The sequence below is a fragment of the Melospiza melodia genome, chromosome 15 (genome assembly GCF_035770615.1).
Source record: "Melospiza melodia melodia isolate bMelMel2 chromosome 15, bMelMel2.pri, whole genome shotgun sequence".
In the NCBI taxonomy this organism is placed as follows: domain Eukaryota; kingdom Metazoa; phylum Chordata; class Aves; order Passeriformes; family Passerellidae; genus Melospiza; species Melospiza melodia.
The window spans coordinates 14,216,412-14,231,781 of NC_086208.1; the positions used below are offsets into that span (position 1 = coordinate 14,216,412).

A 15,370-nucleotide genomic window follows, 5' to 3' on the forward strand; every position below is an offset into this window, starting at 1 on the left:
TGCAGTTAATATCAGAAATGTGAACAAACACTGAATGAAGAGCTGCAATAATCTGATATTTGTGACTGCTTTTCACTACCTTGAGAAAATACACTGCATGAGAACTACAGTTATGTATCATTTATCTTTTACTTCAACAGTTGTTTCATCTTAAAAATGGGATATTCTCAGTGCAGGGAGGCAAAATGGATCCAGTGAAGAATTAAGGTCTGTTTATGATTTCATATTTTAGATTATAATATAATATTCCATGATCAACACTGCTGCAAGCTGTAAACCCCAGAAAGATAAGCATAGAAAAAGACACATCTTCTCACCTTCTGGTTTGTTTCTGAAGAAGAACAGAGGAAGGAAAGCTTATTTTCATAACCTTTTTGTTCCCTGTCATGACCAGGAACAAAACTGAAATCTGACTTCAGAACTCACAAAAAAATTAAGTTTTCGTTTCAAAAGCCATAACTCCTATCGATGTCCAATGAACCTGGGCTAGCAGCCAAAATTTGCTGTATTTATCTGAATACCTTCTAAGCACCACCCACAAAAATTAATTCGCATTGTAGCTGGACTTGAAATAATTCATCAAGATCCATTCTGCAGAAAGCAGTGACTGGACTATGATGTTGAAACCAGCTTGCAATGCCTTAATGCTGTCAATAATTAAACTTTTGTGGCTCAAGAAATCCAAAGGCTTCATAATAATTGTCCAGCCATCTGAAATCGATGCCTTAAATATATCACCAGACAAACTTCAACTAATTCTCCACTTTCTTAAGGAAAAGCAGGAATGGAAAGGTTGAGGAGTGGTATGAGAAATGAACCCTAAAGATGTGAAAAAACAAACTGGTCTGAGATTACTCCATGAAAAATGCCCATTGCCAAGGCAGTCTCAGAAAGAGCTGTGGCTAAATCAACCTTTATAAAGTCACCACAGTATCCTCAAATATGTAAAGAAAACAATATCATTGTTTGAGACAATATCTGACATTATCTTAAATGATCATTGTTAACAGGGGCACTGTTGAGGGAGAGAAGAAAAATACTGGCTACTACAAATATCCTCTAAAACTGTCATACCCTAACATGAATATCAAGTATTGGATGTTTAAAAGAAAAAAAAATAAAATAACCCAAATGCTTAAAAAAACAAAACTCACCAAACAAACAAACAAACAAACTCCACCAGAAAGTTTACCTAAGGATATTTTTTACTGTGAGGCATCACATGAATGCAGAGCTGTGTCTTTGCAGTTCACTTTGTGGGGACCATGAATTGTGAGTTTTGTTAAAAGCAGAAGAAAAGGACAGAAAAACAAGGAAGGAGCTTAAATATGGAAGTGGTAATATCACACCTGAGCACAGGACTTTGCTGAAGGAAAGGACAAACCCACACTGAAGACAGGAATGGAAAGGAGGAGAATTCAGGTATGTACAACGTGGATGGTGTGGAGATTGTTTTAAATTCAGGAAGCAATCAAAATCTATTGGACTGGAAAGCAATTTCCCCCATCCCAGTAAGGACACAAGGAATGTGTCTGGTTTATTTCAACAGTCTAATAAAACATGCTTAAGAAATAGGAAGCATTTTGAATAATCTTCGGTAAGCCTATTTTAAAAAACAAGACAAGTCTAAATTACTTTAATTCAATCTTCTGCCTTAGTTGGGCAGCTTTTAGCAATGGAGTTTGCAGGAGGAAAAAAAAGCTGGGAGAGAACCCTCACCCGTTTCCCACTGAACTATTTTGATAACAATATCAGGACCTAGATATGAACACCTTGAGAATTTAAGGTCTTTGACTGCAATTTGTGCTTTCTGCATAGTTGGGGAACTGTACAGTTGCTGTGAAGATTTTCAGAATTTAATAATCAGGGCTCCTGTCCACTTCTCTCTCACTGAGCAATGCACTCACTGTCACCTATGGAGGGCAAGAATGTACCTCTTCTGCTAACTCCATGCCCTGCAACAAGCTCAAGGCAAATATTTTGGTTTTAGTAAAATGGTAAAGATCATTTTGCTGCTCAGAGTGACAGGTGATGATATCTGCCACACGGATACAGACTAAAACTAACCAGATAAGATGTGATGGTGGTGATGTAGAAGATTCTTTGGCTAATAACCCTTTAAATTCTGCCATTAGTTAGTATTCAGATCCAGGACTAAGATAATGCTGTTAGACATCATGCAATGGAAAGGGGAGTTCAGTGTTTGCAAGATGAAATTCCAGTGTCTGAAGCAGAAAACCAGATTTCCCTATGTTTCCACCCATTATGGCTGCATTGCACAGAAATGGATTACTTACTATCCAACTCCTCCTCCTCATCACTGGAAGAAGAGCCAATAGAAAAGAGAGTTTTAGACTTAGGAATGAGTGGAGAGATGCTGAAGGAGAAGGAGATTCGTCTCGATGGTCGAGTCCGGCCCTGGGCTGAGAAGTGGGTTAACAGGAGACATTAGAGCATGCTTGAAAATGCATTGAATAATAAAAAGGAGAGGAAAGCAGCCAAAGCAAACTAAAAGCAAAGCAAAGGAAAAGTCTGCAAAGCAGCTGGCTCCAGAAAGGCACAAGAAACAAAGAACTGAGAATTCCAGAGGGTGCAGGTTTCAGAGGGCACAGGTCTCACTGCATGCACAGCTCAAGGCTCCAGTCTTTCCCTATTTTTGCTGACTTTTTTTTACAGGACCTCTTAGTGAAGAATTATAGGCAGTTATCTTTCCAAACAGAATACCAACAACAAAATGGATCTCTGGACAAAGGGCATCAGCTTCAGTGAAAGAACTGCCATGGAGTCAAACTAGAACAACTCAAGATATCTGTTTGAAGGTGCTTTCTGCAGTTAAATGATACAACAAAGCTACCAAATATTAGCAAGGACAATTTATCTGAAATGTTGACTTTATCTACCTGGGGAGGTTCTTGCCACTTCTATGTCTAAAAACTAAAAATCAACAATGTTGACAATGTCATGCCCTTCAAAATTTCCAGCATTAAAAAGAAGACACTTAAACTTCCTTTCTCTTCTTCCACAATAAAACAGAAAAAACAAGCATCTCTTCTGCCTTATTTTAAAATTTAGGAGTCTTTTTTTTAAAGAAACTGCCGAAACATGAGAAAAGCCCCACTACATCCTCTTCTGCCCTTGCCTGGATAATGCCTACCAAACATAGTGCCCAACTCAGCAATTAGTCTGCTAATATGGGATATCAAATATCCCATCATTTATTTTTAAGAACAACCCTTGCATAGCAGCAGCTTCCCAACAACTCTTTGTAAGTACATGGTCTCTGAAAAGAGAATTAAGAGCCAGATAGCCATTCTTCATTAAAACTGGATTCCCAAAGGCCCTACTTCCCAAACCTTCTCTTCATACAAGCACGGGTGGGAACCTCTGAGCTGCGAGCTGGTAGCTGGACACTCACTGCTGGTACACCTGAGTGTCCTCAGGAAAGGTGCCTGGGACAGGGCTGAGGAACCCCTGCCCCTGGGACAGCTCTGACCCAAGGGTTCCACTAAAGCACCTACATTAAACATCTTCAGCAGAGGTATTCAGGAACTTTTGAGTCATGCCATGGACACATCAATTCACTTGCAGAACAGGGAAAACAGGCTAAAGACTTTATCAGTACTACTCTTCCAAGAGAAAGACAAAGCAATTATTTCTCTCTGAATAAAACATGGCCTTTCAGACAGTACAAGGAGGGTTTTTTGCATGGCTGGTATCATACATCAAAACTGAATTCAGAATACAAAAAACTGTCCAAGGAATAACCAATGCTAGGAAAGCAAATGCTCCATAACACTTCCTCCAGCCATTAGTCACAAATGCCAATTGTCTACAGGCAAGTTGACTAAAATGGGCACAGTAAAGGCATTTAAATGGAAGAATCCTTAGGAAGACCCATGCATTAGTTTTGTTTAGACTGCCTTTTGAAGGAGTTGTTCTAGTGTTCCAGACCTGAAGAACACAATTAGGCAATATGACTTTTTCTTCTGTAGTCTACTGTCTATTTAGACTAAAAGTCAAGATGAACAATAATACTTTACTGTAAATTGAACCACCTTTGCCAGCACAGTTCAACTTCCATTTCAGTGGTTTTATTTATAGCAATTCCTGGCTTTATAACAGTGCTCCACACTGGAAATTTGCTATCCCAACCCTAAAAGCATTCTTCCGAGCACTCCAGCCAACAGCTCTTGTGACCTCCCTCTATAAAATGCTGAAGGATTAACATTGTGAATGGCCACATCAGCTCTTGGAACATCTGACACATCAGATGCAGTGTGGGCTGGGAACTTGGTCTTGGAAATTGCTCCTGCCTCAGCACATATGACAATAAACAGTAAAATAATAGAAAACCCTCCATATGTTTATTAATCTGGATTTAGTTTTTGAAGGTCTCGAGCACAGCATCTTGCTTTCTTCCCATTCAGACACATTTGGAGGGATCACAGGGTCTTTTTTTTTTTTTTTTTTTAACACCTACCACAAAATTATGCAAGTGGAATAAAGAACTGAGTTTGTCCTAGAATTCACTTACATACAATTCTTGCAAAACTCTTGAGTGTCCTGCTGGAAAAACATGAATATCAAACCCAGGTGACACAAGGGAGCTTATACACCAAGACCTCCTTGTAAGAGGAATTCAAACATCACTGTTCCTCTTTCAAAGCTATAAAATAAAAGCAGAATAACAGAATGGTTTGGGTTGGAAGGGACCTTAAAACTCATCCAGCTCCAGCCCTCTGCCATGGGCAGGCACACCTTCCTCTAGAGCAGGTATCAAGCCTTATCCAACCTGGCCTTGAGCACTTCCAGGAATGGGGCAATCACAACTTTTCTGGATGATTTACTGAAGTTTCTGTAGTCAGGAAGGTGTCAGGACTGGGAAAAAAATTCCATGAGCTAAATTTTCCACGTTATTCCTTTTGGATGCTCTGATTTTCAAAAACCACCTTCCTATAAAAATGTCACAAATTAATGACTGAGCAAATAAAGCTCAGAGGAACGTTAGTCGTGTTTTCATTGAGTGTCCCAAACCCACAGACATCTGCCTCAAAGCACCAGACCAACCCTGCTGCTTTGCCCACAGCCCCTGTGGAGAGGTTACTACATCTCCTCTTTTCCTTCTCTCTCCAGGGACCAGGGTGGCCAGGCTGGCTCTAGAAGGTGATGAGATAATCAAGGCTCCATGGCATTTTTAACACAAGATCACAGGACATTTCCCTCATTTCTGGGGAGCCAGCCAAGTTTTTGGGTGTTTGGTCAGAGGCTGGGTGCAATGGCAAGAAATTGGTTGCCTCAAAAAACAACAATGAGGACCTTCAGCCCAAGAAGGGAAGAGGCAGTGCCATCACACAGAGCAGCATCTGGTCTCTCCACAGGACAGAGCTGCCCTGGTTTGGTTACTGCTGCTGGGGGACACATCTGTCAGGCCACATCCTTATTAATCATGGAATTATCATGGTGAAGAATTAAAAGCCATTTCCTACAAAGCACAATCCCTTTGAGCTTCTTCCAGCGAGCCTCCTCCATGAATAAAACACTTTTCTTAAAGCACCTTGTTGTCCTTTGCAAGGGAGAATCACATTAATAAAGAGGAAAGATCAGACACCATCACTAATTGACACGAGCTAAAATGTCAATAGGATTTCTGGTTGGCAATTAATAAAATGAAAACATGTGTAATACATCCAAAGCACATCCAGCTGCAGCCTTCTGAATGACTTTTTCAGCTGAAAGAATCAATTCAGCTAAGTTGCAAAATTAAGTGCTTGTTATCGCTTCAATTAAGCTAAACTGGAAAATTTTATAGAATCATCTTTTATTATTTTCTCCAGGAATGAGATTCAATAAATTACACCCAACTGCTCCAAAATATTTAACTCAGAATGAATAGCAACAAACTCCTCCAAGGAGATCTAGACATGGATTCTCAAATTTCCATGTATCAGCTTTAAAAAAAATCTAGATGCAGGGAAGAAAGATCTCAGGTAGAATTTACCTGACATCAAAGGAACAAACTCTGAAAGGTGAAAGGATGCAAAATGAGATCCTTTTTCTTTAGTTGACAAACTCAAAAAATCATAGTTTCCATAGCAATAGTCTAATTTAGAAGGAAAAAAATAACCCACACAAAGGAAACCTAACAGAAAGAAAATAGCAGGGATACACTGGGAAGAACAAAACTAAACTGAATGAATTCTGCCTATGCACCCACAATTCCATGCAGCAGTGAAACATGTACTTCATGTAATAAAAGAAGCAGGAGCGGGCAGGAGCACATTTTGCCTTGGGAAGAAAGCAAGATATACCAAATTATAGAGATGACAGAGTGGATAAGGGAAAACTGGATTACTCACTGTCGAGCACTGGTTTGCTAATTGACATTAGAGACATGGATTTGGTCAGTGGAGATGAAGCAGCAGAAGTGCAGAAGTTAAATCCTTGTGGCTGTGATGCCTGATGCACCTGCAGAACAGGACAGAACCACGCTGAGTATGTCAGGAATGACAGAACCATCCCAGCTTCAGAGCCCAGCTCAGGGCTCATGTTTACTGCAACTCTCACTTTGAAACAGTGAAACAGTACTCAGGTGAAACGCAACATTTTGTTTTGCCTCTTAAGTGTCAGACAACTAATTATGCAACACAGAGACTATGTGTGCTTGATTTTCTTGCAAGGCATTAAAAATCAAATACTGTTAAAACTCTCTGATAGCCATGGAAATTGCTGTTGTGACTCCAGTTCCTCAGCAAAACTAGGCTGTGGCTCAATATGACAAAAAAACCCCCTGATGCTCAGCAGTTTGTTCCCCAAAAATGCCATTCCTCTAAGCAAGAGAAGACACAAGTGTTGTGTTGCTGCAATGAAGTAGAAAATTTAAAATAGCTGGAGGCTCCTCCATGTTAAAGATGAAAGATTTTTAACATTATGTATATGTACATGTAAGGTGAAAGCCTTTGCAAGACTGTCACTTGGGAAAATGACTTCCAAAATGTTGATGCAGCATTTCCCAACAGTAGCTGGACAGCTTTACCTGGTGGTTGTAGTCTCTGATTTCTCCTTGCTCGAGCTCCTCAGCGAGCAGCACCAGGGACTGATTGCTGGCAAGGGGACTCCTCCTGAGGTCTTTGGAGCTCAGGGAAGAAGCCTCCAGGTTTGTAGAGGGCTTCTTGTTCTCACCAGAGTCTCCAGTAAGGCCTTCTAGGCTGTAACTAAAGAGAAAGCACAGAGGTCAGGTGCTGCCAAACTCTCAGGGACCAGTGTCTTTCAGCACAGAGCACCTGCAAACATAAAACACAGAGCAGGCACTGAAGTGTGCAGGCAAAGGCAGGTTCTTTATTCTTCAGAGCAAACAGCAACATCTTTGTGCTGCTGATGAGACATAAAGGTTTGCTCATTGCTTGAACAACCACTGAAACTCCTGGTCATTTGCCTTTCCTACTGGATTCTTTACTCTTTTTGAGTGGTGCACAGGAAAATCCAGAAACACCGCTTCTAAAGATTTTTGGCATTTCCACGTATTCTCTTTGATAGGTTTTTATTAGGCTCTCCCTTGGAATAAAGCCACCCAAATCAAACTACCAGGTGCTGCCTGTCCTGGACCAATACCACTCCCAGCAGCCACATCAGCTGCTGTAACTCTCATCTCTGCAGCCACATCCTCTGAATCTATTTTAAATCCTGACACTGCACAGTTTTGGCACTGATAATGTCATTTACTCTGCCAAAGGTGGCTTCTCTTTTACCCATGCTGTGGTTTTGTTTTTAAGTTCAATAAATGTTGTTTCCATCACCCAATCAATTTTATTTTATCATCTATTGAGGGAGCTAGGTCTTGCTCAGCAGAGCTGGGCAATAACTCAAAGCTAAATAAATTACTAAACTTTTGCTTGAAGAACTGTTAGAAATAAAACATCTGGCCAAACTCTATAGAGACAGATGCTGATAGACAAGTGACACTCTCTTCTCACCTATACAAAACACATCCTGTCTCACATGGGACTATTTAATCTGATAAATCTTGCTCTAATATTCTGCTTCCGACTCTTTTGCTCCTCGTGCCCAAACAAACCCACTGCAACGCCAGTGTGGGTTCACTGGGTGAAGCTTTGCAGATTTTCCTCCCAGGACAGCAGCACAGATCCATGGCCAGTGTTGGATTTGATACTCACTAAGTGCCAGCCCTACCCAGGATTTATATCCCAACCTGAGGCTAATCATGACGTCTGTGGTGAACAAGCTGACATGAAACACATGAAAAAGAAAACATACTACAGGCTGTACAGATGATTTAAACAACCAAAGGAGCTTTAAATTCAGCTAGACTTGCATAGCAGTGATTAATGTTCTGCAGTCCCTTAGAAGCATTACAAGGCTCATAAATATGCACCTTGAAAGCAAAAACTGCAATAAACCATGAATAAGAAGATTCAGTAATTTAAAAAAACCTTTTTTCGTGGTAATTATTGAGAAAAAAGACTGGTTAAAGCATTTATAATTTAATCTGCTTTAGGAAGATTGTGACTCATCAATGTGTATCAACAGCAGGCATTTAAAAGTTTATTCTAAAACACCTGTAGGTAGAAATCAGTCCAATTTCTACTAATTATTTAGGATGGAAGAATATCTCTTTTACAATGATGCTACACAGTAGAGAAAAAAAATCATGTACTTGTGACAAAACTAGCTAAAACATGCAAATGTTAGCCCATAAAATAGTTATCAGTGATACTGGTTTGTAATTTGCTGATTGGCATATATACACCAAACATAATTAACTGTCCATTAAGGGCAGATTTCCTTCTCAATATGTACTCTTCAGAAGAAGAGTTTTAATAGCTCTACCCACCCAGCAAAAACTGCTAGAGAAAAGCTATAAAGCCATAAAATCTGGGGGACTGGCTTCCAAACAATATTGGGTAAAGAAGTGACCTGCAAACACCAATTTCAGCACTGGGACTTTCTACAGAAGATCAAACTTTAAGAGCCTTGGAAATTTTCATCTGTGGTGTTCAGTTTTTTTCAGGGAAGGTTTTACATGATTTAGTCTCCTTGAAGAAAAGCTTAGACCTTTCAATTTACAGAGAGCAAGTCTGTGTGAACTTAAACCCTTTATGAGACTGATCTGGTACAGAGAAGTGCTGAATCACATTAAATCTTGCTTTGATTCTTTGCTGCTGCCACCATTATCATTCTGAACACTGCTGCAGAAAGAACCCCGCGGCTCGAAGTCATCACGGAGCAGAGCAGCTGAACCCAACAGTGCAGCCCCTTCACTGCCAGGGGCCAGGGGAAAGCAGCCACCACCTCCACCTGCAGCCCAGCCCTGAGGCTCCACTCCCACGAGTGATTGCTGAAAAAGCAGACCAAGCAAACAAACACGTGCGCGCTTCAGCCAGAGCAGCAGTGCGGGATGCACGAGAAGCTGACGACAGGGGTGTTTGCAGGGCTCCTGTGCTGCTGCACGTTTATTCATACCATACCTTCTACAAGTAAAGTCAGGACCCATGGCAAGGTACTGTACGCCTGAGGGACACCAGCTCAAACTAGGAACAGCAAAAGAGGCAAAGAAAGGAAAAGGGCAGTGATTATCGGATTGTTATGGAACATGGGGATTGCTAAAAGACTCTCACTCTCACATACCTCAAAAAAGAAAAAAAACCCAACAAACTCAGAAATAATGCAGTAGCACAGGTGTGGTTGAACAAACACAAACACACCGCAGTGCCCCAAATGCCTGAGGTTACCACTGAACAGGGAGCAGGACAGCTCACACTTCCCCCAAACTCACCCCATCAGTGAGTATACAATGTACTGGGGAAAGTACTCCTTGTGGGGAGGGAGGTTTTTGGGAAAAACAAGGCTAAAACATACCAAAGCCAATTTGCAAGTAATCACACACAACCACTGTGTTAGTAATTATTAGTATTTTCCGGGGAGCTCGCATTCTCAAATCAGAAAAAGAATCCCTTACAGATATTTCACAGTGTAAATGCCCTCCATAGAAATATTCATAACCTCAGGCTAGGCTTGGATAAATAAGGAGAAAGACACATTCTTAAATGCTGCAGTCTTTCACAGTCAGTGAAAGAGGCTGGAAGAAAAAAACAGGCTAATCTTACTGTTAACTTGGGATTAAATCAAGAGTGCTACTAACTAAAAAACCTTTCAGCTCCCATTCCCCAAAAGAGTCCCAAAGTTGCATCATGAAAGACATAAGAAATGCAAATTGAGAATGTAAATATTTTGGCTGTTATTTTAGACTGCTTTTGTTATTTTTTGTCTGTTAGCTCATGGCCCAATTGTAGGTTTTGCAGAAACAGAGAAATCCATCTTCTTGTCAGCTATTACATTTGCATGATCTCTAAATCCTGAAAACGCTGCTCAGGAAGCATTCACTGTCTGAAGGGAATTTTGCATAAGCACAAGCCCTGCTCCCAGGTCCTGGTCTGAGATCCATGCAAGGAGGGGACATGGCCAGAACATGCTTTGCTCCATGACAGGAGCCTGTGAAAAGGGCAGAACAAATTTAAGCTTTCCTGGACAAGGAACTGTGAGTGCCAGAAGCCTCTGAGGGCACAGATGAAGATTTGAACCCACTGAATGCATCATGTCATGCCATCTCATGTTGCTTCCACACACACTGCAACACTGGAAACATTCTGGAAGGGTTTGATAATTGGAAACATTCTGGATGGGTGTTCAATGGCAGAGTTCAGATAATTGCTGCCTGTTTTATAAAGGATATTAACTGGGTGAGGACACACCCAAAAGGTGTGCTTCACCTGGAGCTCTCAGCGCAGTACTATAAACATTCTTCATGAAAACATTCCTTCCCATAATATGCCAATATTTCCAAGTACTTCATCATCCTCACCCACTCCAACCACAATGGCAGATGTTTAACTATTGGTGGGGGACGGCAGGGACTAAAATACTTGTGTAAAATCACAGAGGAACCAAGTTCAGGCCACAGGAAATCCACCTCCATCACACACAACCTGCACTCTCAGGCCTGGGTTCAGCCTCCCAGAGGGTCACTCAGACCTGCTCAGGGGCAGCAGAGAAAGCATCCCAAGGAAGGTGTCACACATGATTCCCCAGGCCATCTGCTCGTGGCCACAAGAGCTCTGAGCTTGGGGGACCCTTTGAGACATCCTGATGTCACCTTGCTTTTCAAAGCCACTCATTTTTGTGTGGTCCCTTTTCAATCAAAGGAAAGAAGATTCTCTTCATTAATTGTGTAATGTTTACATTCTAAAAGATGCTTTTATTCCTGACCACTGCTGTGTTATGGAGATGATCCCAAACGCTAAAACTGCAGGGGAGGGAAGAAGAGGAGCCCTACATATGTAGGAGGAAGCCTGGAAGTGCTGAGATCTCAGAGAAGGAAGGAAGGGGATCTGTTGGCAAAGGCTGTGGAAAGCACTCTTGCAGAACCACAGTACTGTGGGGGAGCCACCCACAGCCTGTTGGCAACACCCTAAAATCCTAAAAACATCAATGCAGAGCATGCAAAAAAACCCTTTACAGAAGACAGCTTGGGGAGGAGGAGAAGGAGCTTTTATCTACACCAGCCTTGTGGGAGAGCATGAACAGCTGGAATCAGTTTCAGGCTCCTGCTCCACAAGTGGGGTTAGAGAGGATGATTCCAAAATGGTTTAGAGACCAGAAAAAGTGAGAAAGTGTTTATGAAAGGATTATCACACATTTCAGATATGACCAGGTATTCTAGATGTTTTCTTTATTCTATATGTAAGCTCAGTGTTTCAGATATTTTGACTCTAAATAATAACACAGCTCCGACAGAGGAGCCTTAATAGAACACTGATAAAAATAGGAACATTTGCATGAGCTGAGAAGTCAAGCACTGCACTGCTTCCTGCAATGGTGCAAATGAAGAGGCTTCTTAGAAGTAAAAAAGCATGTTCTTCCTTGTGCCTTTTTTAAAAAAAATTCTTTTCTAAGAATGTTCTTTTGAACTGTACAGTGCTGCTGGGTTTCATTGATGCTGATGCATGGTGAGGCACGGTGATTTTTTTGGTCATAACACCATTCTTTTCACAAGTGGGAATGTGGTAGCTTGTGTACACACCCCATCCATATTTCAGCTGAAGTGAAATCCCAAGCTAACCCGGCACAGGAGGGGAAGTAACAGGCTATGGGAGGTGAGACAAGCTTGAACCACTGAAGGACAGAAGTTCAACTTCTCTTTTTTCTTTAGCCTAAAATCTCTATGTGTGGACAGTCCACACCTGCTGTGTCAAAAATTAAGTACCCTTTTTTATATACTAATAGCCAATGCAAAGGTAACATGAGTGGAACTGTGTATCTGTGGGATGGATGAGAAACCAAAAGTTTTTTAGAGAGGAAAAACACATGGAAGCAAAGAGAAAAACACATCTTACTTTCTATATTTTAGGAAGATGGTTATAAAAACCATCAAAAGAGCAAAATTAAAGCCATTTAATTGAACCAGCTGCAGATCTGCAGTGTTCCCCAAGTCTGAGATTGTGTCTGACCCATCCCTTCTCCCAGCTGCCCCTCCTGCAAGTCTTGCCAGGAGTCTCTGATGTGCTTTAAATCCAAATCACACACATGCTCCCAGGTAAACCACTGTCTTGATCAACTCCAAATCTTACACATGGCAAAGGCCAACAAAATCATATCTGAGATTTCTCTTCATTATTAACATAATGTCCTGGAGAAAACAGCTCAGGCATGGGCTCTGTGGGGCCCATGGGTCAGACTGGAGAGAGAAAGCAGCCAGGGGGGATGCACAGCTCCAATGCCAACACTTCCAGAGGTACTACAGGTTTACTAACATGAGAAGATGGAGTTAGTAGACATTCAAACACAAAACAGTTAGTCACATTAGTTGGCTTTGTACCTTCTCCTATGAATGGGAGGCTTCTTTATACCATCCCCCAGAATTCGCATTGAACTGAAAATGAATCATGGAGAATGGTCAGCAGCTTGAATGAAAAAAAACTTAACAAATGGCAGCTAAAGGAATAATATCCTCAACACACAGACGGAAGGAATGGACATACAGGGAAAACACAAAATGGAATATGAAAGGAAGTAATGAGTCTGTGTTTCTCTTCTCTTCTACAAATGAATCTGGGCTTTGGTTGGTTTTATTTTGTACAGAAAGAAGGCTGCACAGGTATTGACCATGTTGCAACTTTGCTGCTGCCAAAGCCAAATCAGTTTAAAGTTTAGATAAGGCCAAACACTTTGACAGAAGCTGTTAGCAATAGTGATTAACAGCAGCTCCAGTTCTGCAGTGCTTAATCCATCAGTGAAACACGAGGGTGTTCCTTTGCCCAGCCTGGACATTTAACACACACTGCAGCTTTGTTGAAAGACAGGCATTTCAAATCTGCTATGAATGTCAGGAATTAACTGAAGGATGAACATCCTTTTGTGCAGCCTTGTTGGTTTTCTTTGTATTTTTAATAGCAAAATGCAGACATGAGGATTATCTGTGAAGTGCATTTGAGGAGAGATGGGAAGCGAAGGGGAACTGAGCATCTTTTCACATTTTTGGGGTTTTTTTCATTATCTTTTCTGTGAACAAACTTTTACACTCATCCCTTTTACAAACAGGAAACACATAACAGTGGGAAAATATCACATTTTACAAAAAGTTGATTTTCTTTTTTCTGTAGGCTTTTTGGGTCCTCTATCTAAACTTGACTTAGCTATCTTTGTCATCAAGGTCTGGCCTATTTTTGGTGTGGACAGGGGTTGCAAATCATTGCTGGGGCAGGAAGCATCTCTCAGAGCTCAGCTGATGGTGCACTGTCACCCCATTCCTCCTCCTGGCTGCACAGCCCAGTTCTGATCCCTGGGCTGGTTCTGGTGGCAATTACACTTTATTTGGCTATTTTTCTCCTCATTTAGTGAGGGCAAGCTGCTCGCCTACAGAGCAGAGAAGTGCCATGGGTGCCCAGAGGAGGGGAGGGAGCACAGAGGGTGGTGGGAGCAGCACAGAGCCTGCCCATCAGCAGGACAAACCTCAGCCAAGGCTTGTGCTCAGTGCTACTCCACTTCAAAGGTTTGCAAAAGTCAAGTTGCAATAAGGACTTTTCCCCTTCTACTGGAAAAGCATCTACTGCATGTGAAATAAATGAATAAGCAAACACTCCAAATTTAACTGATTTGAGTGAAAGTCACTTGTTAGCACTTCCCTTCCTCAGTATTTGTTGTTTCTCACTAAGCAACGAGAGAGTCTCAACATCACAACAGCCACATATGAAAAGAACAAAGAAAAGAACAAAACAACACAGCAAATAATCCAAATTCCTTTCTAAAAGAAGCACAAAAACAAACATGAATCTAATCAGTACCACAGACCCACCCAGCTTTTCTTATTTAATTACCCTACATGACAGCTATCCTTATGTAGCTGCAGCTGAATGTGAGAACATATGAGAAGAATTACTGCTCCTTTAACTCAGATTTTCTTACACTTACAGTGAATGTATTTTCCCATATCAGAAACAGCCTCCAAAGTGGGATGCAGGAGAATTTAACCCCATCTGTTCAGTGTTAGCAGTGATTGCCAGCTATGCAGTTTATTACCCTCAGAAATCCTTATGCATCAGGCCCTACACTTAAAAATAAAATCTCCCCAAATGAGTTTATGAGCTTATGGACGCATTCTGTCATAAACAGGCAGGTATGCTGACTCTTTTGCAGCTTTTAAAAATTGATAGGGATTTCTTAACTTATTTAAATACTACCTGGGGACCAGGAATGAAGCCCAAAAAGGGTGACAGTGTTAAACAACAACAACAACAACAACAAAAATCTTTCACTGTATGTTACTTAGAAAATCCTGAATGGTTTTCAACATTGACTTTAAAACCTGAAGGTGATATTAATTAATTATTATCCTTTAGTGATACCCACAGCTGCTGTGTGTAAAGGATGCATACATTCCTGATGGGAGGCTGCTGCCTCTCCCTGGATTATCCAAAGGGGTCAGAATTTTCAGGAACCCGTTGTGAGTGGTGAGTTTTAATTTAATGCCATCCAGCCCCACATGCAATGGCTCTGTTTCTGTTAACAGCAGAATGTTTGCCATGACACAACAGGCAGCCAGAGAGCGGCACTGCCCTGCACACCTGGGGCTGCAGCCTCTGTGAGCTGTAGGGAGGATATGGCACCCTGACCCTGCTAAAGCAACTGACTGCTCTGAGAGCATTAAAGCACATTAAAAACACTGGCCAAACCTCCACTGGGCTCAGAATATACAGGGTTTGGCCCCAAGCACCCCACAGCCCAACAGCTGAACAGTGCAGGGCATTGCATAGAACCTCACAACAATTACTACTTTTTGGTGTGCATCTTCCTTTATTTC

The 15,370-nt window shown here is 41.4% G+C and overlaps 1 protein-coding gene across 16 annotated transcripts in view; it reads right to left on the reverse strand.

Annotated features, from left to right (window-relative positions):
- Positions 1-15,370, reverse strand: part of AKAP13 (A-kinase anchoring protein 13) — a 209,088-nt gene that overhangs the window by 36,551 nt on the left and 157,167 nt on the right. For 8 of the 16 annotated variants that reach the window (XM_063169873.1, XM_063169875.1, XM_063169880.1 and 5 more), the window contains 5 exons: positions 12,890-12,943; positions 9,483-9,545; positions 7,034-7,211; positions 6,357-6,465; positions 2,298-2,423 (listed from right to left, as the gene is read on the reverse strand). In XM_063169873.1, coding sequence (XP_063025943.1) covers positions 2,298-2,423; positions 6,357-6,465; positions 7,034-7,211; positions 9,483-9,545; positions 12,890-12,943 — 530 coding nt within the window. The remainder of the gene's footprint in view (positions 1-2,297; positions 2,424-6,356; positions 6,466-7,033; positions 7,212-9,482; positions 9,546-12,889; positions 12,944-15,370) is intronic. The other 8 variants (XM_063169883.1, XM_063169884.1, XM_063169882.1 and 5 more) reach the window with 4 other exon arrangements.